General features: G+C 44.1%; 2 protein-coding genes across 2 annotated transcripts; both read right to left on the bottom strand.

Moving 5' to 3' along the window:
• Nucleotides 1–717: 717 nt before the first annotated feature.
• On the bottom strand, nucleotides 718–9,733 carry pkp2 (plakophilin 2). The gene is made up of 13 exons (XM_084038615.1): nucleotides 9,455–9,733; nucleotides 8,278–8,348; nucleotides 7,073–7,692; nucleotides 6,807–6,945; nucleotides 6,289–6,496; nucleotides 6,032–6,209; nucleotides 4,567–4,684; nucleotides 4,092–4,253; nucleotides 2,855–3,031; nucleotides 2,612–2,765; nucleotides 2,145–2,337; nucleotides 1,912–1,999; nucleotides 718–1,470 (listed from the first exon to the last, which is right to left on the bottom strand). Exons 1-13 carry the CDS (start codon nucleotides 9,645–9,647, stop codon nucleotides 1,402–1,404), a joined length of 2,370 nt encoding a protein of 789 aa, XP_083894741.1. The 5' UTR covers nucleotides 9,648–9,733; the 3' UTR covers nucleotides 718–1,401.
• A 1,165-nt stretch (nucleotides 9,734–10,898) lies between these two features.
• nudt4b (nudix (nucleoside diphosphate linked moiety X)-type motif 4b) lies at nucleotides 10,899–23,023 on the bottom strand. The gene is made up of 5 exons (XM_084038569.1): nucleotides 22,572–23,023; nucleotides 16,372–16,482; nucleotides 15,047–15,091; nucleotides 14,764–14,851; nucleotides 10,899–14,037 (listed from the first exon to the last, which is right to left on the bottom strand). Exons 1-5 carry the CDS (start codon nucleotides 22,665–22,667, stop codon nucleotides 13,817–13,819), a joined length of 561 nt encoding a protein of 186 aa, XP_083894695.1. The 5' UTR covers nucleotides 22,668–23,023; the 3' UTR covers nucleotides 10,899–13,816.
• Nucleotides 23,024–23,331: the final 308 nt, after the last annotated feature.

Below are 23,331 nucleotides of genomic sequence, written 5' to 3' on the forward strand. Positions count from 1 at the left end.
TTAATGGAAGCATAATTACATCTGAAAAGTGGATCCATTCAGTTGTTCATTTGCGAATTTGCTTCCCAGTTTCTGTCTCTGATCATATGAAATGTTTCAGTTCAACAAGGCAAGAAAATGTGTTTAAAAGTAGTTTTCTATAAAGGCATGCTCATTAGACAATGCTCATTTAAATAAGAAATGTTCATCCTCTGCCCTGGCCTTAAAAGCCTCGCCTGGGACAACGAGTGATGTTGATTGTCACCCAGCCCCCCCCTCCTTTCAGCTGTACCGCAGTGCAGCTAGTCCTGGCAGGTCCCCGCAAGGTCAACGCTGCTCCGGGGGTCTCAAAGTCACAGAGGCCTGACAGGCGAATGTACAAGCCAACCATCAAAGGTTTTAATCTCATCCACACCTGTTTGATTGGGTTTTAATCTCCATGAGTGAGGATTTTCAAAGTAAGAGGTCAGAAATTATCTTTATACTTTAATACATATTGATCGTTTTTGGTGAATGTGTCTTTTTCTCACACAGAAATGTACTTCACTGAACCTGTGGCATATATGGATATTTACAGCCTAGACAGAATGCAGAAAAGACTTTGCAAAACAGCCATTTGTCATCATCTAAGTTAAAAGTGATTTATGAGGAGAAAACTATTTACTGCACATAAAATCCAAACAATTCTTCTGAATAATCTGAGTAGTTAACCAACGTTTCCCTGAACACAGTGAACAATAGGTTTGATTCTGTTTATTCATCTCAGGAAACAAATTCAAGTCACAGCGCAAGAAATCAGCTTGTTGTTGTCATTTGTTACAAGAGGAAATATTTCTATTTTTACAACACATTTTATATACAACAGTTGGTTTGTCAGAAATAAAGCTGGTGAACTAATTTTCATCCTTCACGAGTTCTTTATGGGACATTTTTCATTGTGGTTCTTTGTTTAATTACTGTGTCGCCTGAAGTGCTAAAATAAACCAAAAACACACAAAACGGTACTTTTAACTGCTGAGCTGCCGCGACAGTAACAATAAAATAAAAACACAAACTACTATCTTTGCTAGGGAGACGCTGCATTTTCAGAAAGGTTCTACATTCATCTGTCAGTTTTTCTGACCATGAAGCACCAAGACAGTAGCCACAAATATCCCTTCTTGTGTAAGCGGGTTTATTCTGTTATGCATTATTTTGATATAACATCCTGCTCTTTTCCTGTGTCACACAATCACACCGGCATCTTTGCTTGCAAGCTAACTAACACTAACAAAAATGTCATGTCGTTTAAGGGAAATGTAGGCAGAGCTCACAATCTGCAGCATTGAAAACACACAGAGGCTGTCTATTACAGCGTTGCTTCCAGGGATTGCTGCTGTTAGTGTCAACGGGTGCAGCTCCAATTAGTTACGGAGCTTCGGCTCAGTCTCGTCCGGAGTTCACAGCCTTTGTTGTCCTTGCATTGACAAAATCGGTTTTCCTGTACCCACACTGACGAGAAAAAACGAGTGTTAATATGTGAGGACACTATCTTTAGGATGTATTGCAGAGGTTCTTAAAGCCAATATGTATTTGATTGAAATGTGTTGCACTCTGGTGCCCCCCAGTGGCCACATTAGTGACTTAACACTGTGAGCAAACAGAGTAATTCTTTGCTAGAACCACTCTCATATTGTAATGAAATATTGCGACGAGTGACTTTAAAAAGCTGCCTAGCTTGTGAACATGATAGAGAAGTGAAAAATAGAGCCAGATTTAAGAAACACAGTATATTCTTATTTATGCAGGGAGTCCTTATGATTTTGATCATCCCATTTAAGATTAGATTTTTCCACTAAACAGGATGTTCACTAAATATCTGTGTCTTATCTGTGCCGCAAAAAATTTAATATTTCAACTGTAATGTGTTGCATGGATACAGTCTAAGCGTACCTTCTTGTAGGCTCCATGGAGATCACTGTGTTTCCACATAGTGTGCAGCAGGATGCACGCTGCCTGACCTGCTTTGGTTGGTCCAAAACTAGAAAATGAAAAGAAATTCAAATGAATCCTTTCTTCTATGCAGCATATGCATGTATAATTATTATAATATACACTGTAATGGGAAGTCAGAGAATCTTTGAAGCAAGAAATGCTTCAGTTTCCCAGGGTGAGTGCAGACGAACCCGCTGTCCCTGCTGCTGATGTTGATGATCCTTGGGAGGGCCCCCTGGTTGACCACGGCTTTGACATGCTGCGTGTTGCCCTGACTCAGGTGAATCAGCGTGTGACAAAGAGAAGCCGTCACCTCGGCGGGCAGGTCGGTGCCGGTGTCGTCGTTGGGGAGCATCGCCACTATCTCCGGCAACACCTGACTCACTTCACCAGGAGGAAACAGAAGAAGAAAGTGTGCAAAAATGCAAAAAAAAGGTGCAGTTCCAAATGAATGTTTGTTGCAGAGGGACACACAGCAGTCTGGTTTTAGTCGTCTCAGGCTGTTAATCATCCGCTTTGTAAATGGATCGATTCATCACAAAAAGAAACATCTGGAGGCGTCGTCGTGTTTAGGTTGTTATGAATTGGTTGCATTGGGCTGTATGTGGCCCGTGAACTAAAATGTTAAAGCATCTCAGGTGATAACGGAGACAGTTACCGATGTCAGGGTGCAGTTCCTGGTAGCGCGACAGGTTTTTTATCAGCGATATGGCCGTCCTCTTCACGTTACTCTCCCCCTCCTCTAACAGCTTCTTCACATGCTGAAGGCCGTTTTCCCGTTGAACGATAGTGAAGGCGATGGCTTCAGTCACCTGCCAGGCCACAGAAAAGGCAGCAAAATGTGTGTCATAAATGCATGTAAAACAATTTTTCAAACAAGTTTCCATCCGTGGCCGCTTACCGCTCCCCTCCCAGCTGTGATGTTCTGCAGGGCTCCGATGGCCGCCTCCTGGGTGTAGTGACGCACGCTGCAGGCCATCAGTGACAGGTACATCCGGATGGTGATGGCGCTCCACAACCACTCGATGCCACGGGGGTTAGCCTTCTCCTCCAGCAGGGGGCACTGTCGCTCCAGATGCTGCAGGGAAGAAACCCTGATGGTGAGCTGCGGTTTTTTTTTATCAGCGGGTTCATTGAGTTCATATTGACAACAGGAGGCAGCTATGATGCAGCAGATAAACAATGACTGACGCATCGTTTCATTCGTCTTGTCTCTTTATCATCTTATCAGTATGTACGCTGCTGCTCACTGTTTATTTGCACTGACGTTTTGAACTCATTCTGTTTTTATTTATCTGTACAGTTTGTGTTGCTGGCCTTGTTTTGTGTCACCATTTATTCCTGTACATTTATTCTTGTACATTTTATTTGTGTACTTTTATTCTTGTACAGCTATTCTGTGCTCTTTAATTGCCCCCAGGGAAAATTGCATTTTAATTTTACTTACTCTGAGCTGGCAGAGCAATATCATAGTAGCCTCGTTGGTTGTGTCTGTATATCAGTCAGCAAAGACTGTTTTTAGATTTCCAAAGATACTCAGGAATATGACACACTGCGGGACATAATCAAGGGGCATTATGGGAAGCGTAGGATCCATTGTTTTTCGCTGCTGGAATCATACCAGGGACAAAAAGTCAGAACATCTCGGCCTGCTTCGTCAAATCTGGTTGTTCCGTTTTGTCTCTAGTGAGTCATGCAACTCTATGGAAGTGCAATAATAACATTTCTGGAGGATCCATTTAGAACATGGATAAGCCAGTAAAATATGTAGAGCACAAAGGCTGTTTTTTACAACAGAAGCCTCCTTTTAAGTTTACATAAAATCATGATTTGTTAATGTAAAAATATTGGTTAGATCAGCTTCAATTGCAACAATTGTAATTGCACTGCAACTTTTTATAACAGATCTTTTTGCTGCCGAGAAAGCAGGAATGTAAAATGCATCATTTGCTTTGATGTTTCTCTCCCAGCGCATAATATAAGAAAAAGGATGAATGCGATCGGCTTCTAAGAAGATGTTTAACGGGCGATTAAACCCGCAGCAATGCAGCAGTCTTCCCAGCATATTTCTCTCAGATATTATACCACAAGAACATCTTTTTGCATTGTCGTTGCGGATTATTGTCCGAAGGGATTACCTCTGTGATCTTGGCGCTGCGAGAAGCAAAGCAGCCGACGGGCTTTTTCTCGGGAGCCAAATTTTGTCGGGATTCTCGGAGATCTGAGGCGTATTTCTGAGGAAGCTCTGCCTCTATCTGATAAGACAGGTTGTGCAGGATGCAGGCGCAGTTCTCTGTGGACTTCAGAGCAGATAAATATCAAATTAAATACAGTAGAGCAAGCAGCTGAATCACACATATATACATCCAACATACTGAGACTGGGATAAGTGAGACCCAAGTTTCCATGAATTATTAATGTTGGGATTTTGGACTTAAATCCTGTGAGAAGCAACACGAGTTATGTCACTTGTGACACACTATAGAAATCTGCAGGCCAACACGTGCATCTATATAACAAGCTGCACCGTAGATCAAACTCTCAGCTGTTGGTTGTGAAGCAGACTGTGAAGACAGACGTTCTCCCCAGAATGCTTCATCATTTTCATTTCACCTTGTCGTCTGTCTTGTAGTCGGCTACGGCTCCCCGGATGTAGTAGACCAGAGAGTCAATAAAATTCTCACACTCCCTCATCGCTTTTCTGCCATCTGGACCGGCGGAGCTCAGATTTCTGGAAAGAAAATCAGTTAAAAACAATCAAGGTACTGTGACGTTTGTGTGTTTCAATCGGATACGCAGTTTTAATTCCCACTGAACCATATTTGAGAAGTCAGCAATGTTGATACCAAAGCAATCCCACGTGATAGTGAAACAAATAAAACCTTCTATCAACCATGTAATGGTAAAACATCAATGGATGCCCTGTTTTGGATCACAGGCCTTTCCAAAGTCAGCAGCAATCATGACGAATTAGAAAAAGAAGATGCTTTATGTAATCCAACTCCCCAAGGAAAAGACAACTAGCTCCACACAACAGGTTCTTTGTGCAGTGATGAAATATAAACTCATACCAACCCATCGTTTTCCCCCCTTATCTACAGGGGGACCTCAACAGGGTCGAGAACGTGGCTCAGAGAGTGATTTCAGCTCAGCGGAGCGGAGAGACGAGAGAGAGCTCGATGAATAATTCAGCCTTTAACTCGTTTGACCCGGCTACAGTTGCCAGGGAGAGCACCAGTCTGATATCTCCTGCCTGGTCAACAGAGGGATGATCTTAACTCCTGAGACGATCTTCAGAACCACGATGGATGAACCAAGATTCAACGTGATGCCAGTATAGCAGAGAAAATGTAGGAAAAAGAAGCAGGATGGTGATACGGCGTGTCAGATCTCATTTGGGCTTTATTTGATTGCTACCTGGATGTATCCTAATGAAATGTGGTAACTAACTAATGACATTACCATCAGCCTCGGCTATACTTTTGCATTTCCTGCTATTAAGCAAATGTTGGTGAACGTCATACCTGCTGAAAATCAGCATCTTCCAGCATCCTTTTATTGGGTTTCTGCCCACATTATTCACCATAAATTGAAAAGAGCACAGAAATACAGTCAGTATGTCCTGCTTCTTATTACAGCAGGATTCGGATGATAACGTTTTACACCCCGTTGAGAGACTGTTTACCCATCGGCTCGGCGGAGACTGATACTGTATTTTACTGCCGCTCTGCCATCTGCTAACTCGTGCCCTTTGTGGCATCATAAACGTGACGCCTGGCGCTGCACGGTGACCAAACATGGGCTCCACTCTGCTTCTTTTTCCACCGCTGATAGATTGTAAACACTCTCCTCTCTCTTCCTCCATCGTATATGCCTTTCTAGGCCACGCTGCTCAGAAAGCACGATAACAATCCACCTCACGTCGGGGTGCATGAAGATGTTTCGCAGAAACTCCTGAACTGTATATTCAGTTTGGTGCGAACTGCACACCCGACACCAGCAGGGGGGTGTCTGCTTCCTTTGTGCTTCGAAAGCACGCCGACTATCTCGTTTCAAAGCTAACAAAAGGGGATCCTACCGCAGGCAGCCGGTAGCATTGTGGAAAGACTCGGCGTCGGCTAGCAGCTCGTCTTTTGGGTTCTCGCCTTCAGAAATGCCAGAGCTGGGAACCAGAACCGACTTTGTGAGGACCGAGAGGGCCTCCTTGGTGAGATGCTCCTTCAAAAGGTCATGAGAGGAGAGGTTCCACAAAAGACCTACGAAGGAGATGGTAATATACGTTATTATGAGACATTGATCCCATATTGTGAGTATGAATAGAACTCCCACACTGACCAGTAAGTTGCCGCCTGGTCTCCGCATCACGGCTGCTCTTCAGTGCGCTCAGAATGGCGGCCAGGCCGTCGTTCTCCTTCACCTCCATCTTGTTCTCGCAGCTCTGGTAGACGACGTTGCGCAGAGCCCCGGCGGCGGCGCGCTGCACCACCTCGTCGTCGCTGGAGAGGAGCCGCAGGAGCTTCTCGATCCCACGGAGATAGTACACCTGGTGGGGAACAAAGGCGGGGGATAACCGATTGACAGATGCATCGATGCAAATATACGTAAGCCGTGACATTCAGAGTGTGATAATCACGTATCAAAGACATTTATCATCGACATGAAAGGGCTTCCAAAGCCATATCAGCTATTCTAGTTGTCTTGAGTGAATCTACAACCCCATCACGTCTTTGCCAAATCCAATTTTATGGGGTTGTGCTGAGAGAACTTTAAAAGGAAAGCCGTGTTTTACATATTTAACTGCCAACAAATCCCTGTAAAAAATGATCCTATACTGTGCATTTGATCACGCATACCCTCTTTTTTGCGTCGGCACTCTTGAAACATTGATTCTGTATGTGGCTGGCTGCACAGATCAGCGTTTCCTCGCTATCCTGGGTCAGCAGGTTCACAGCCCTCTCTATCGTCATCTCCGGAGGCTTGCTCTCACACTTCCTGTGTGAGGGGACAGCTATGAATGGAAAAACAAAACAAAAAACACGACATCCCGAAGAGACGACGGGAGAATATATCAAATGGTTAAATGTACAAGGTGAACACAGAGGGATTAACGTGAGCTTACAGTGTGGTGACATTCTGTGCGTGTATCTGCTGGATGGGGGGTTCTACTTCCATCTGCCTCCCCAGGTCCACCTCCGTGCTGGCGGCCGAGGCCGGGTATGAATTCAGTCTGTGGGGCCCCTCCCTCCTGACCTGAGCCAACCAGGACAAGCCCTCCTCGTGCTGAGCAGCGCCGAGCATCACATGACCGCCATGACCCTGCACAGTGTGTTTCTCCTGTTTAACAATACTTTGGTTGGTGCTCCAGCGAGAGCCATATTCCCCCCTCTGCTGAAACGATGCGTTCCCAAGCAGGGTCTGCGGCGCTGCCGTCTGTCTGAGGGACCCGCGGCGGAGCGTCCCGTGTACGGACGTGGACGTGAGGGGCCGCGTGCCGTGGGGCACCTCGGAGAAGGCGTAGCGAAGGAATGAATCAGAGCTGTGCGAGTGGTCCAGCAGGGTGCCCACCCTGCGGGGATGACTGGGTCCTGGATGGGTGTACGTCCCGTAACAGGAGGCGCCGTGATGGAAGCGGCTGCGGGGAAACTCCGGGCTCTGCGGCGGGGACACTTCTACCCTCCTGAATGGTCTCCGCACGTGGTTGCATGATAGAGAACGGCTGGTGAAGCCCAATCCATTCACCTGTGGAAAGAAAACACACACTTCCTTATTACATCCTGTTAATTCTCTCACTTTAAAATCCCTCTGAGGGCATTATAGTCCATGCAGAGTACTACACACTAATGAACTGAGCAATAAATCATTATGAACCCTGCACAATTAATTACCTATTCTGAGTCATAGATATCCTGTCCTTTCACCTCCAATCAGTTGGTAAATATATTAATGTGTTTATTAACTGATTAGTGGTTGAGGATCAGGTGGCAAAATGCATAAAGACGTCATTTATTCTATTTCACCAGTTACACCTTGAGCTAACATCCTTAAAAAGTCACAAATTATCCGTTATCAAGCTTTGTGTGAGGACAAAATGATTCATTTGACAGACCCAGAGGCCTCCGAGTACAAAGCAGCAGCAGAACCATTTGACTAAATTCAAATTACAATGACGAGAGGACATCTCAAACATGCAAAGTGGAGGCAAAGTAGCCGACTGAACTGAATGTACTTGATGGATATCTGTATAATTGTATTTTTTACTTTTAGTAACACAGAAAAAACAATAAGTGTCACCTCCTTGTGTGTGTGTGTGTGTGTATCCCTCACCTTCCTGTTTGGTAAAAGTCCGTCTGCGGCATCAAAGCTCTTTCCAGCGTTTTTCTGTAAACGGACACTGCCTGAAACAAGTCGAGGAGGTTTTGTTCAGAGTGTATTGTTTCACATAGTAATTACCTAAACGCATGGCGACACTATCAGATCAGGGCGGTGATACAGTGCAGTACACACTCGTCGTCCTGTGAGCGTTTGTAAACGAATGCAAACCCAATGTGTTTGCATTAGAAAAGGGATTGACAAGCTGAAGGCTGAGGGAAGTAGAGATACTTCAAATCCATACGTCTATCATTTATCTTTATCAATCATTTACGTATTCCCCAAAGACCTGATGGTTTGTTGGTTCCTGCTGCTCAACAGTGAGGATTTGCTACTGTTCTTTGTCAAATTTGATACTTCCACGTCTTTTGATCAAACGAAACAAGACATTCAAACGCCAAACTTCGCTTCTGGGAAATTGTGATGACATCCTTCCCTGTATTCGGCCTTTTTGCAGGCCGGCTTGGTGAATCAGCTCAGTGCAAATACAGATAACGCGCCTATTAATAAGTAGTGGATGAAATCGATGCTGTCCTTATATCAGGATTATTTTTGGCTGGTGACTGACCTCTCCCCCCGTCACCAACACATAATAAATAAGTTCATAACCCCATGGAAAGCAGGCCAGTGGGTGAGTTATTAAAGTCAAGTCATCGCTTCCTTCTCCCTTTAGGCAGATGAATGAAACTGCAGAAACCTGTTGAGCGAGCAGACTACTATGCAGCATGCATTCCAGTCTAAATGATAGTAGACTATCAATAAGCAACCAGAGCATATATCCTGGATAGAGAAGACCACTTATGGGGTGTGGAAGCCTTTGTGTTTTATATTAAATATACAGTAGTGTGTTATTAAGTAGGACAGCTTCAGCTCTTCAGGCTTTAACAGTTCAAATGAAACAATCAATGGAAGGTTTTTAAGATCACAATATGATGGAAATTAATGGTTTAATTGTGCTTCCCGAACTAAAGGTCAAAGTGAAATATAATTCTAGCTCCAAATAGAATTTGTTGTAAATATGATCTATTAGGAGGGAGGGACCACCTCCTGTTGTTATTACTACCATTCTGGAAAATGAGCCCTTCAGGTGTTGTCTCACACAATCCGACAAAAGAGCAGCGTGTTACATTACCATTTGAAACGGTCCTCCTCGCCTTCCTGGCCAACGTGAGCTGGACCTGCTGGTGGACTCGCACACTCCGGTCGTTTGCCTTCACGTCGGTGGAGGATCTCGGAGTCGGCTCGGCCGGCAGAGCCAGACTGCTGTCGCCCAGCACGCGCGAGGACTGCGCAGGTAAGGCGGATTTAAAAAACACCTCTTCCATCGTGGAGGAATCCCCCCCCCCACCACCACAAAAACACCCCGTCCGGAGCCTAAGCGGGTCGGCGCTGCTTTGTTGTCCCTCTGGTCCCAAGGTGGGTCCACCTGGCGTCCCCGACACGGAGGGGCGGGGCTTGGCGGGGGCGGGGCTTGAGGCGACGCACCTGCGGTGTCATGTGTCGCTGGTATCGGGTTCACGTTACCTAACTAGTAGCACTTTTCGTTTGCACTTAATATTTAGTGCTACTTTACTCAATTTCAGAGGGAAATGTACTTTTAAACACTTTGACATGTATTTAACTGTGGTTTAATTTAATTACTTTAAAGATTGTTTCACACAGTGTGTAAAATACTCTTATACATTAAAAATAGTACTTTACATTACTTTTGTACTTTTAAATAAGGTTTTGAAGCAAGACTTTTACTTGTAATTCTATTGACGAGTGTTGATTTCTTCCACCACGATGCATTACTTTAAAATAAACAGTAGTTTTCTGTAAAGCATTCATTATAAACCTAAAGATTTGACCGTTTAGGATAAGATAGGGGGATTCTTTCAAGGTTTGGCAACCACCTGGTTTTGGGATTTATGAGAAAGTCACAGAGACCTTTAGGAGTCAGAAGTTACCGACATGGATCAGTTTTTCAAAGTGAACCAGAGCACCGCCCTCTTTGACTTGAGTTGTAAGAGGACGCTGCAGCCTGACAGAGCAAGTTCCCACCAGGTGTGCCCTTCCAGGGAAAGGAACCTCTCTTAATTGTGTTACTAGACCAACTTTTACCAGACATTTATGAAATTATTATTTTTATAGCTGTTGCTATGCTTTATAGAGCTGTTGATAACACGCAGCTGCTTGGCTTGTTTTCTTTCCCAGATGAGGACAAACACTGTTAGATAAAATGCAGATTAAGAATCATTATGGGGGTCTCCTGGGGGGCCGTGCAAATCTGATCCCAGGATTAAAACGTAGTTTGACAACCCCTGTCATCCGATACTGTGTTAAATATCTAGCCCAAAAATGTCAGTCAATAAATGTCTGGCATTATAGATGCTAATCTCTGCTGGGAATGGAGGGTGTGGGTGGGAAGTCGCACACATCTTTACCCGCCGGGGGGGAACATATCAGGTTAGTCTAGTCATGGCTCCAAAGCTGTCAAATCAGTAAAACCCGTGGATTTTGTTTTGATTCAAACATAATGGCTCATTAGCAATGACATGCATCAGATTCAAATGAAGATTCAACAGCAGTTGCAATAATGTTTTTAATTGAATCCATTCTCAGAAACAATCTTTCCATTCCATGTCTTCAAATCACTTTAACCTGTGCATAATATTCAGGACAAAAAACGGTGAGAAATCTTAAGAAATGCTCCGAATTACATCCAGGTGACGTTACAGTGTGTTCAGGAGACAACACGTCTGTGTCCAGACCGCTACATGAGCATTCATAGATCAACATAGACCCAAGCATCAAACAAAAGGATGGAACAGTCTGCTCAGATACATGATGGATGTGTGTGTCTGTGGTTCATTAATCATAATCTCAACATGGGATGGAGTCGATCTCTAAAAAACACGTATTTTTCACATTATGAATGAATATATTCTGATATTACATTTAAGATCATTATTCTTTTTCACAAAGCAGTTGGCCAAAAAAAAAAAAGACATAATATAACGTGACAGCAAATAAAACTTCCCACCAGACCACCAACAAAATTTTAAATTTGGCACATATTTTACATTCAACCCTCCAACACACATACACACACACACACACAGGTTTGAGATGGTTGGAGTCATTATTTTACTGATCGGACAAAGCTGAAAGTTGATGGTAACTGGATTTTTTTCAATATTGCAAAGTTTTGAAGCATAAATGTGGGTCACATGGGGAAACTTGAAACAGGGGATGTGTTCAACTCCTTCAGAACAGTTGGAATAAACAATCAAATAAACATTTGCACAACAAACTATTCTTAATTGTCTTAGCAAAGCTTCCAAAACATTCCCCTGACCATTACTGTCCTTCCTGTATTTTCTAAAACTGCATTTCCCCCCAAAACTGTAATAAAAAAACTATTTCATAACTTATCTCTATACTCAGTCTTGTGTATCTGACACACACACACACACACACACACACGTTTATTAGCAAGATGCTATATAGATTTTGTACAAAAGAAAAGAAAAAAGCATTTTGTCAACTCAACATCTCCAAAATTTTAAAGAACCAGTCTTTCATTTTTTTCACCGATCTGAAGTTAATTTCTGTAACGTTCCGACAATCTAGATCGTGATTAAAAATGCATTATTTCAATTTCACACCAACCAACCCTCGTATCCTAAAGCCGTGGCACATCATCATGGATACAAATATACTGTACACACTGTTCTCAGTGGGGTTTCTACACCTTTTTGTTTCTGTTTTTTTTTTTTTCTGCCATTTGTACATTGTTAAAAAATATATAAAATATTATAATAAATTTTACCGGTACATTCGGGTTAAAAACACATGTTCAACGTTTCTCTTCAAAGCTATTTACAAATCTGTTGTAATGGTTTACGAGTCGTCATTCAGCTGTCAACACCGGAGTGAGTGGGTGTCCCTTTTCAGTGAGATCGCTTCGATGAGCGGAAAATAAGGATCTGAAATATGTTTAACAGCCATTTTTTTCTTTGGATTTCTGTCTTCGTATTCAAACTGAAGCTTTTGGGTTTCGAATTTGAATATTTTTCGGAGAGAAGGACCGGGATGACCTGGAGATAATGCCGATGTTATGGGACGTGTCTTATGATGCACCCAATATTGCACTTGTTAAGGCAATAACCAAAACATCATGAGGAAATATTGAAATGTTTATTACTTTTTGAACTAGTAAAAGTTATGTTGGGAATTTTCCCCTATTTTTTCACCAAATCATCAAGATTACTCAAAAAGACAATTGGCATTAAGCCTATTTAAAATAAGTGTTGGTTATCTAGAAAAAAAGCTATATATCATGCATAAAAATCATGTAATTTGGTGGTCGGTTTTACCAAATAGCTTTGCAGCACCATGAGACACGATAACTGCTGTACATTTAAAGAGCAGTCGACCGTGAGTCTTTTGGTTTACTCGCCACTTCTTTAATGACCAGAAATGATAGCAGCATGTAAGGCAAAGATGTACCTTACGCCATTAAATACTTTCGCCGTGACGATGTGGGAAACCGTGGCGACGGTATGTGGCCTCAAACAGTCAACAGCCCAGTTTGTTGGATCAGCCAAGGTTAGCGGAGTCAGAGCTAGTGTTTAACTACGAACACAACAGCGTCCTGTCACAAGGATATCGAGCACGGCGGCGACTTCAACGATCCAGTTTTCAATTTACTGACGTATCAACTCACTGACAGACGGTCTGTTTAACCTTTGACCCTGCCATTTAGGACCACAGACTATATTCTATTTAATTTTGTTCTTTTGGCTTTTTGGTTATTTGTTTATAATAACTTTAGATACTTCCACTTTAACGCCATCGTCCCTTTTTTGGATGTTAAGAGTCGTCATTTTAACGCAATTCACTTAAAAGTTTAGAAAAAATGTCAATAATCTGTGTTTAAAGCGTGTACAGAAAATCCCACGATACGTTATGATTTAAAAAATGAGATCCGTGGCGATCTATGCCGTTGTCATCATGGGTGGATGACACAGACAAGCCTGGAAACATTCCCCACGTGGACGTGCTTTGGGGTCAATTACTCTTTTATTGACAAGAAAGCATATCCATTCTGCTAAAAAGTAAACTATGAGTGAAATCAAACGACCCATATACAACATTCATACAAAGTTTCTGTAAGGCATCCCTTCACCAGGTCATTCACGCCAGCCGAGTCTGCAGCTTCCCAAGCTTCAGCTCGTCGGCCCGGTGTTCGCCAGCAAAAGAAAAGTGTTCTTGAGATATCCACAGTTTTTCCTGTCGGCGGCGTCTCCTGCTCCGTCACGAGAGTCTTTAACACAGTTCCGGTGATGGCTTTGGTCTGTCCTGCAGCTAAAACTAGAAATTATACATACAGGAGAGCCGTAACTCTGAAAAAGTCATTAGATTCATGCAAGACTGTACAGACTTTCAGTGAACTGTCCCGAGCTGGACAGGACAGGGGGAGGGGTAGGGGGGGGGTTGAGGTGCAGTCCTATCTGCAGGAGGAGCCCAACACGTTGCCCGTCGAGGGTGAGGTGGCGGTGGCGCTGTAATGGGGGTAGTTGTCGTTGGGCGGTGGGCTCGGGAGGATGGAGTTCCCGTTGGTGGGGGAGCAGCTGAGCTGCAGCCTCCGCAGGTACTCGGCGTGGACCGGTTTGTGGCTCTGCAGCACTTTGATGGCCTCGTCCACGGTGAACCACTCCCGCTTACGGCCTGCAGAGGGAGACAGAGCACCACGGATGAGTTAAAAAAAGGAGGCTTTCATGTTGGTATTTGTATCCCAAAATAAAGTGCAATTAGAAAGCCAAAACATACACATTCTAACAATTATTATCGAAGAGAAGATCTCACATTATATCACTGTATCACCCTAATATGCAATAAACAGCAAGGGAATCATAAGCTTCAAAATACTCTGTTATATATAGTAGGAAGAAATATTTCAGTGTAATAAATTAAAATGGGAAGTGGAATATGACGCAGGACTGAAGTATTTCACTGCAAGCTACGCAACAGGCATATTTAAAGGTTATCCTCGGCTTATTGGTTTGGTCTGCGACATTAATTCAAGGTAAATACCACATCTTTAGGATCACACACGCGCTTTCATACACACACTGAAACATGTGTTAAATAGCGACTGCAGCAGGTGCTGATTTACGCTGACGGGTACAGGATGCTCTTCACTGAGCAGGTAACAAAGATGGACTGGATCCCGGCTACAGACAGCTGTAATATACGGCAGCTCAGGACCACTGCAGCTACGGTCCGTGGCCTAGATTTACGAGCACCTGTTGTCACCGCATACCCCAATGCCCATATAGTCACCATGCAGCATACTGGCCTCCACATAAATAAAAACCTGTACACTGTAAAAGAAAGAGAGAAGAACGAGGCAGCACCACTGCAAACACTGGAGGTAAGGTGAAGGGAAAGTACCTATGTTGACCGAGTCTTCCCAGGCCTCCAGTGTTTCTGTGACGGTCAACACATACACGTATGTCCGGTGCTTCCGGTCTTGGTTTTGCTAGAGGGATCACAAGGGAGGCAAACTGAATATTTCATGATCATACAAAACCATATATACACACTATAGCACTATTCTAAACATTACTACATATAACAGAATGTATATAATGCATGCTAATGGTAAAAAATACCCTTTAATGTGCACTGACATGAATAATAAACTACTTTAATAATAAAGATATTGAAAGTTTACCTCAAATACACCGAGCAGACGTCCAAGCTTGCCTTTCACACCGGCCTGAGGAATAAATAAATAAAAAAAAGACTGTTAGATTTGTTTTCCCCCCTCCAGCTGGCTTAAGTGTACAGAACAGACAGCAGTGCACACTTCTTTGTGTGAAAGTTTGGAGTGCCTATTCCCCATTCACTCACAGAGATGAATAGAGGGTGGAAACATTAGAAGAGCAGTGTTCCAACCACAGACTGTATTCTCTGTCAAAACAATGGGCATTGTGGATTACATTTCTCCGTGTACTGAACTCCTCTGTCACCTCCCAGGCTTTGTTTTGATGTAGAAAAATGCAATTTCTCAAACACAGAAATGTTCACCTGTACAGAATAAATCCCTGCGCCGAATTCATATTTGTCCTCTGTGGCCTTGGCGCTTCTTCAATTTGTGTGGAAGCTGTCGGCAAGCTACAATCATTGTTTCTATGAATAGTGCAGCAATTTATATGAAACCATGTATTAATTAAAGTCTTTGGGAGAGATTTAGAGTAATTACAATAATAGGTATCATTATCACTTCTTAGTAATGTCCCTTGGCGTAGAAAAAAAACTGGCAGGAATCCTGAAGGAATATTATTACGGAAATGTAATAATGTCCCTTTCGTAACACGTAACAGTTGTTTTATTAATTCACAGGAATCAGATTGCCGTCAGGACATATGACATCTGTCCTTTCCCCCCCCTCGGCATACTTCGTAAGTGTCACTCTGTCCCACTGATGTGTCGGCGCGGGGTTGGGCCTGCGGAGTCCGTGAACGCACAGGAATCCAGCCAGGAGCCAAGTTTAGACCGCTGACGTGGCCGAGAACACACGGTTCTCAACCAGAGGGACCTCTGGAATACCAGCGGACTCCTCCGTCACCCGGCTACTGACACCGTGGCCCTTCAGAAATCTCACCCTTAGCGTGCATACCGCAGCCGGCTGTTTGAACCATGCAGCCGCTATTCGGATTTTTACTGGAAATAGTGACGCGAGAAAGTTGCGTGACTCCTGAAGTATGATGACATTTTAGCACGATTTCTAATAAAAATGACAAATGACCTTTCCGTTCCCAAAAGGTCACAGGTGTAATGACCTCAGCGGCCACATCTCAAATGGCCTACGAGCTGACCTGCTATATAAAAAGGACAGGTGGGCTTTGGATGTAGGTTAAGATCAAACACAGTAAAAAAAGGCCCATTGTTGGGTTGTTCAACCATCTATGACGACCCCATTTGCATTGCGCCATGGGCTCGTTTTACGACCTCGTTTAGGAGTCTGGGAAACCATTAATTCCGACGTTCATTCACCTCCTCGAACACCTCCCGCACTGCGGCGCCACACGGCTCCTCCTCTGGCTCCATCCCACCTCCGGGGACGATCCACTGGTCCGGGTGCCGACTGCTGCTGACCAGCAGAACCTGGAAAAGAACGCAACAAGTTATAAGAATTGCAGAACATGTCGATTCCTTTATTTCACTATGAAATAAGGAATGCGTGTCTTCAGACAAACGTCACATTAACAGGAAGCGAGAAGGTTTTCGGAGGCTCATATTAACACGCACTGAAACCCAGGACTTGACACGAGACATGACCCTTGACCCTTTTGACTCCGGTCTCACAGACAGACGGCTGATGATTGGTGCTGCCTCTGCTATTTTTTTCTCTGTTGCTGCCGACAGGATCCCTAAATCCACCGCAGCCTTCATGGCTTTAAATACGGGATCCTGACATGGTGCAAATGGTTTTCAGTGAAACAAATACATGGAATTGATGGAATATATATATATTTTTTACATTTCAACTGGTAATTACAATCATTCTTATTTATTTATTTTAATTATTTATTGTAAAAACCACACACAAACCTGTTTTTTTACTTCAGCAGTGGTTTAAGTAATCATTCACGTTTGGGGGACGATAGCACGCATCCGTTACAGTTTTCGGTGAAAACTTTCACCCGTTTTCAACCATTTTTGGGCAATGAAGCTCAATCAAAGCCAGCGTTGACACGGCCCCAACAGCAAACAATGCATGTAAACCAAGCGTGAGCCCCTCCGGTTCCGTCGGTGCTCCCCTAAGCAGCCTGCTTGAATTACACTACAGCTGCAGTGTACACGGATATGCACGGATCAGATGCACCTGTGTCTGCATTTTCGAGGCCGTATCCGTATAGCAACCACAACAGACACAAGTGCACCTGCTGTAAACATTATGACATTTGCAATGGACTCATTATAAAAACTACTATCTTCAGCTGATTCAGGGGCAGTCTTGTCATTTTCCGGATCTTACAGCTTTTGCTCGTTAATTGAGAAAATTGTTTATGATAACACACAAATCAGTGAAGGTAAATGCACACGCATCAAAGGGAGAAAAAGTGTGTTAAGCAGCTTGTACGGCATACGGTGACAGTCACCTTCTGTCACCCATCTGATCACCGTATCCGGTAATCTGCCAGCAGAGTCAGCCTGTCACTTAATCCTAACCTGGCTCTGGCATTTCTTCCTTCACGTTCTCTAATGGGATTGTGACCGCGGCTACCAGAGGCCACCGGGTTGGCTCTTCTCAGGGCCGAACCCATCGGACGCCACATGCCGCGGGGCTTTGACGGCGAGCGCCGGCGGTTCTCACGTGCGCGTCCGTCCACCTGCTTCTTCCCAGACTATGTAGGTTAGGATGAAGGGCAGCGGGGTAGCTATACGGTATGAATGTCGAGCATGACGGCTGTGGATTAAGCGTGAGCATGTTCAGTCAACATTTCCTGTAATTGAAAAGGTTCAAGAAAAAAAAAACAGAGGTGCTGATCCCACACAGCAGGCGGGTGTCTGATATATGTGAGTGAGTGACGTGGGACAGAGGAAGGGGGCATTTGCACTAATAGAACAAGGCTCCTGGCCTTCGCAGTGAAGGGGCCAAAACAACGTTTCTCCTTTAAATCACCATGTGAGAAAGGGGAACTTAATACAATGAAGAAACCAAGTTGTTGTTTTTTTTTATCTCGGAATATGTCGTCATATGAAGCAGCTGTTTATGCTCCTGTTTATTGAACGCTAATGTCACCTGCCGGAAGTACATTAGCCCATACAGGCTATTGTTGTGTCATGTCCTTTAATGTGGGACGGGCTGTTTCTGTGGTATGACACAATAAAAATGTGTGTGTGTGTGTGTGTGTGTGTGTGTTTTGAGCCGCAGCCAGCAAACGCTTAACAGGAGCTCATTGGTGTCAACGTGTCCCGGGTTGAAAGTGTGGGATGTATACAAAACAAAGAAGCAGCCACACAGCTTCCGGGGCAGCAAGGACAAAGCAGATCTCTGCTCCGGGCGTTCCATCTTTAATCTCCTGGCCGCTGAACCCCCCCCCCCCACGAGGAACTCTTATCCGTGCCATCCTCCAAAATAAAACACGGGGGCACATTTAGTTTGGTTATTAATGAATCCAGGAATGTAGAGCACTGAATCGACATATTGCAAACTGTGTATAATTAAGAATGTGTTCCTTCGCGTGTGCATCTGAGATGAATACAAGCACTTGTCCATGAGAGGGAGCGTCGGGGGTTGATTAAGGAAGTCAAGTGAATTAAGAGGTCATGTAAATGATAGCGACCTTTTGACCTACATTTTTTTCCCCCATACAGTGATGAGATATTAAACTACCAACCCTTCATCTATCAGTATCAGTCATTTATCAACTCGTTTTTTCAAGCGATTAATGTTCCGGCTCTTCCAGCTGACTTCACGTGTGGTTCATTCTTTTAATCAAATTGTATTTTCCATTTTTGCCAAATCACCGGTAAGAAGACAGCCTGACCTTTCCTGTAACGAATGACAAGCAGAGGAAGATGTCATGCTCCACAGTTCCAAGCATGATAAGAAAAAAACCAAAACAAAGTAACTCACACCGTCACGATACATAGGTCAACGGTCAGCTGACAGCTGAACCCTGAGCACAGGAAACCCACTTATATTTTTGGAATGCGGGACAGGGTGAACGAGACACACCAGCGGGAACACTGCAGTGTGAAAAGACAAGAAAGAAGTGGTCGGCGGATTCTGAGTAACCTAGTGTAAATCTCTTCTGGGTAATGAAAAACACGCGGACCAATGTGAGACTCGGTCATTCTTCACTCAATATGCCAATTACAGATGTCACAACTACCATTGGTAGTGAAGCCTGTGACTGAGTTCTCTGGCATGGGCCCAAACCGGGGACAGCAGGCGGGGGGGATATTCTGGAGGACATTAACACCTCCACCTCCTCCCCGAGGAGGAACGCCAGTAGCTGTCAAATAAAGAAGGTACCAAATGCCAGGCCGGGCAGGGCCGGGGCGCTGGGGAGGAGGGGATGACGAAAGACACTCAAGCGTGCGAGTGCAAAAATCAATAGCGCTATAAGGCAGTAAGTTGCACGGGTATCAACAAATAAAGAGAGGAGTCGCAAACAGGGGCCGTCAGAGACAAACAGCAGGAGAGGCGAAGCCAGAGAGAACCTGAACGCCTACATTTCTGACTTTCTGCCGAAGTATCCGCTCACAGCGATAACCTCCCCCCCCTCCCACTCCCAGTATGTTTACAATCTGCTGCAGCGCCTTCAGGATATAACCCCCGGCTCATAAATTCATAAACATGGTGGTTACTGTAAAAAAAACAGTTGGTTATAAGAGAATAGGATAATTAATCATTATAATTAAATTATGAAGTATGCATGAAGACGTGATTTTAATGAGCGCTACCAAGCATTAGGTTGCATGAATCATAACAAATACAAAAAATATATATAATTTGAACAAACTAAGCATGACAACAGTTAACCAAGCTGTGAACACAACACTGACAGCGAAATAGCCCTTTAAGTTGGGACGTTGAACTGAAACTTTCACTTGGAGTTTGGTTTCTGACAAATGGGAGTATTCAGCCTCCTTTTAGCACCGTTTTGGTCTCCACCCACTCCTGGGAATTATCTGTTTAGCTGTTGATGCAGTTGCTTTTTTACAGTTTAACATTTAAACCAAAGAAATCCAAAACAATGAGTCACGATGAAGCTCATCAGAGGGCTGAGTGGAATTGTGATAATTCTCACATCTCTGTATAACAACACCCCACTAAAAGAATAGCAGCTTCAAAGCTTTACTTTGTTTTTACTGCATTCTAATGATGTCTTCAAAAATGTATGAATCAACTTAATGTTATCTTTCAGAAGCTATTGTTACACCATGGTTTCTGCCACTTACAACTGCACCACTGTGACATACGGTGATTAAAGAAGCTCTCTCGGCACACAGGCCCCCAAGCAGCTCGCATGCTGTTAATTTACCCAGGTGCCCTCCTCGGCGATCACCTGTACTGCCAGGTTCCTGCTTTCCCCCGTCGGGCGTTTAATTGCTGTCAGAGTAACTTGCCCCTGAGGGCTCAGCTTTCTCCTTTTCCTCTCCAAAACAAAAACAGTCCAACTGCATGTACGGCTCTTATTTCACCACAGTTGGGTCTCCTGTGTCTCCGAACTGATTGTGTGCGTGTAGGCATGTGTTTCAGGAAAGTAATGGCAACACAAAGCCCCATATCCCATAGCTTCTTTACAAAAAAACTGGCCATTATTGGCACCAAATCACAATCGGAGCACCTGCACTCTTCTGCTGTCAGCGTGCTTAAAGCTCATACATAATGATGACATAACATCTGCAGACGTGTATGCGAGCAACTATATTTTGTGCGTGTGTGTGTGTTGTACAGCCACGACACTGGAGGGCTCAGGCAGAGCTCTCCGTGCCAGTCCAGGGACGCCAGACTGGGTTTTGACTGTATATTGTGTAACAGTGTGTACATGCCAAACTCAAAGAGGAGGCTAAATTTAGACATGCAGAAAAATATGCCGCACAAACAGAGCTAGTTCTTCGTACTTTTTTAAAACTCAAAATCTAACTTTTTTTTTTTCTTCCCGGGAAACAAAATATGACACGTGTTTACATCAGCCAGCACCGACACATTCCAACCAATAATACCCTGACATCCATCCAGAGATCTGCAACTTCATCTCAGCACAGAGCTGGAGAAAGCTGTAGCTAATCTTTTGAACGATCAAATGAAATTCTTTGTCCCGCCTGTCTGTCCTGTTTCACCGGAAATATATCAAGCTAGATAATCAACTTTGTAACTTTCAGTAGTGTGGCTCCATCCAACATTGGTCAAATCAATTTTGAAAACTGCATCACTTGAAAGAGTCATTTATATTCATAAAGGCTCCCTGATGAGTATAAGTCTATATGGATACACTTCAGCGTCCATGTCTTGAACACTGTGAGAGAAAGTAAGGCTGGCAAAAAGAAAACAATTTTTTTTTTGCAAAGTTAGACTAAGTTTTAAAAAGTTGGTTTTATTTTGTAAATTTTCCATACTTTTTTCCATCTATATTTGATATGGGACACTATTGTTTTCTTCGTTTATGTACGCTGCATGTAAAATACAATATATTTATGTTATTTCTGGCAGAAAAAGTAAATATACACAATGACTAACCCAAAACACACCAAAAATTCTTGGTAGAGCCTTTTATTTTTTACAAATATCACAGCTAATGCATTTTTATCAGGTTTAGGGTGGATAACATTGCTCAAAGGTACGGAAATCCGCTTTTAAAAGTGGATTTACTGTAATGTATCTCACCAAGAAACGTCTTTAAGACACAACAACAGTAAAACTCTTGTCACCCCATATTCATTATTTACACCGTGAGGGCCCCTTTAAATCTTCATCCACATAATTGCTACGCAGCTGCCCGCTCAAGGCCGGTGAGATGCAGCACAGTCATGAATGGCCGCTGGCCGGACGCCTACCCGAACCCTGTCGTGGTATTAAATGGGGTTCAGTGACGCGACAATTGCTAGATACGTTTAATAATAGACCCGAGGTCCGAAATTCATCTCTTCCCTGAACACACGCCGACGTTAAACCCGCTATTAAAGGGAAACGTGCAACAGAGCGCCTCGCCCCCCCTTCTGTCATAGCTTAATCGAAGTTGACAACAAGCTCGCAGGAAGTTGAGCGAATTCGCCTTCAAAATAAGAGTTTTACTTCAACAGCTCACGGGGGTTTCCATACATGTTCTTGAACGGGTGTTTTATTTTGAAATACGTGACCGTTGTCGTCTTATTAAAAAAGTAGCTACCTTGACAGCCTCCCCCCCCTTTCTCTCGTAGCTCCTGAAACTAGCCTAAACTGGATGGCCCAAGGCGCATCAACAGCAGCACCACGGAACCACAAACCAAAACAGTGGCATTGTGGGAGACAGAAAAAAAAAAGAAAAACACTATAAAAACTCAGCTCCACCTTGGAGGAGATGACATACATTTAAAACCATGTGTTATTATTACATATGTTTGTCAATATTATTCAGCATCACCCACTGTGTCGTTTGAATGACCGGCTGTAGACAGGGGGATGACTAGGCCACGAAGTCGTACACAAAACCCCCTGGATGTGGTTCATGTGGTCCGGTTACTGCGGAACCTCTTACCTCTTCTTCGCGTTCATTCTTGAAGCACAGACACGCCGCCCGCTTCTTGAAGCCCTCGCCATCGTATGTCCTGGTCTGGTTCGGCTTGAGCTTCATTGTGGATTTAAGTCTGTCTCCTTTTTTTTAGATTTAAAAAAACGGGGGGGGGAAAACAGAGGGGGAAAGGGGTCCAACGAGTTAACAGCAGCGCCGCCGCATCGCTGCTGCTGCTGCTGCTCTCTGCATCCGTGGTCCGAGATGGTCAGTTAGGCGAGGAGGAGGAAGGAGGAGGGGTCGCTGGAGGGATCCCAATCAAGGTTTTTCCTCCCGGATTTTATGTTTTCCTCATCAAACCGGTGGGAGACGAGTACAAGTCGAGGCTCCAGCTGCGTGTGCAGTCCCGCAGGCAGGGATCTTACGTAGACTACAGCCTACACAGCGCAGCCCTCCTCTGGCTCCGTTTGCGCATGGCCGCTGACTCAACAGTACAATGAACAGGCGGCCCGGAGTTTTAGATATACGGATCACTCCTCTGAGGCAGCGGCGAGCCCATTGGCTGCGTCGCTCCCGGTGGGCGGGGTCACACCTCTGGTCAAAGAAAGCGATAATAAACAAATGCGTAATTTGTGCTGATCCACCAGGCCGGTGCTGCAGAGCACGAGGGGCAGAGTGGACTGGTTTCAGAGTGTGCAGATATCGATGAAGATGTCCACAAAGGATAACCTTTCATTTAGAACGGTTGTCTGCTTGCTGCAATATCTAGAAATTATCAAACTATTAC

This window comes from Eutrigla gurnardus (genome assembly GCF_963514095.1).
Source record: "Eutrigla gurnardus genome assembly, chromosome: 21".
Taxonomy (NCBI): Eukaryota; Metazoa; Chordata; class Actinopteri; order Perciformes; family Triglidae; genus Eutrigla; species Eutrigla gurnardus.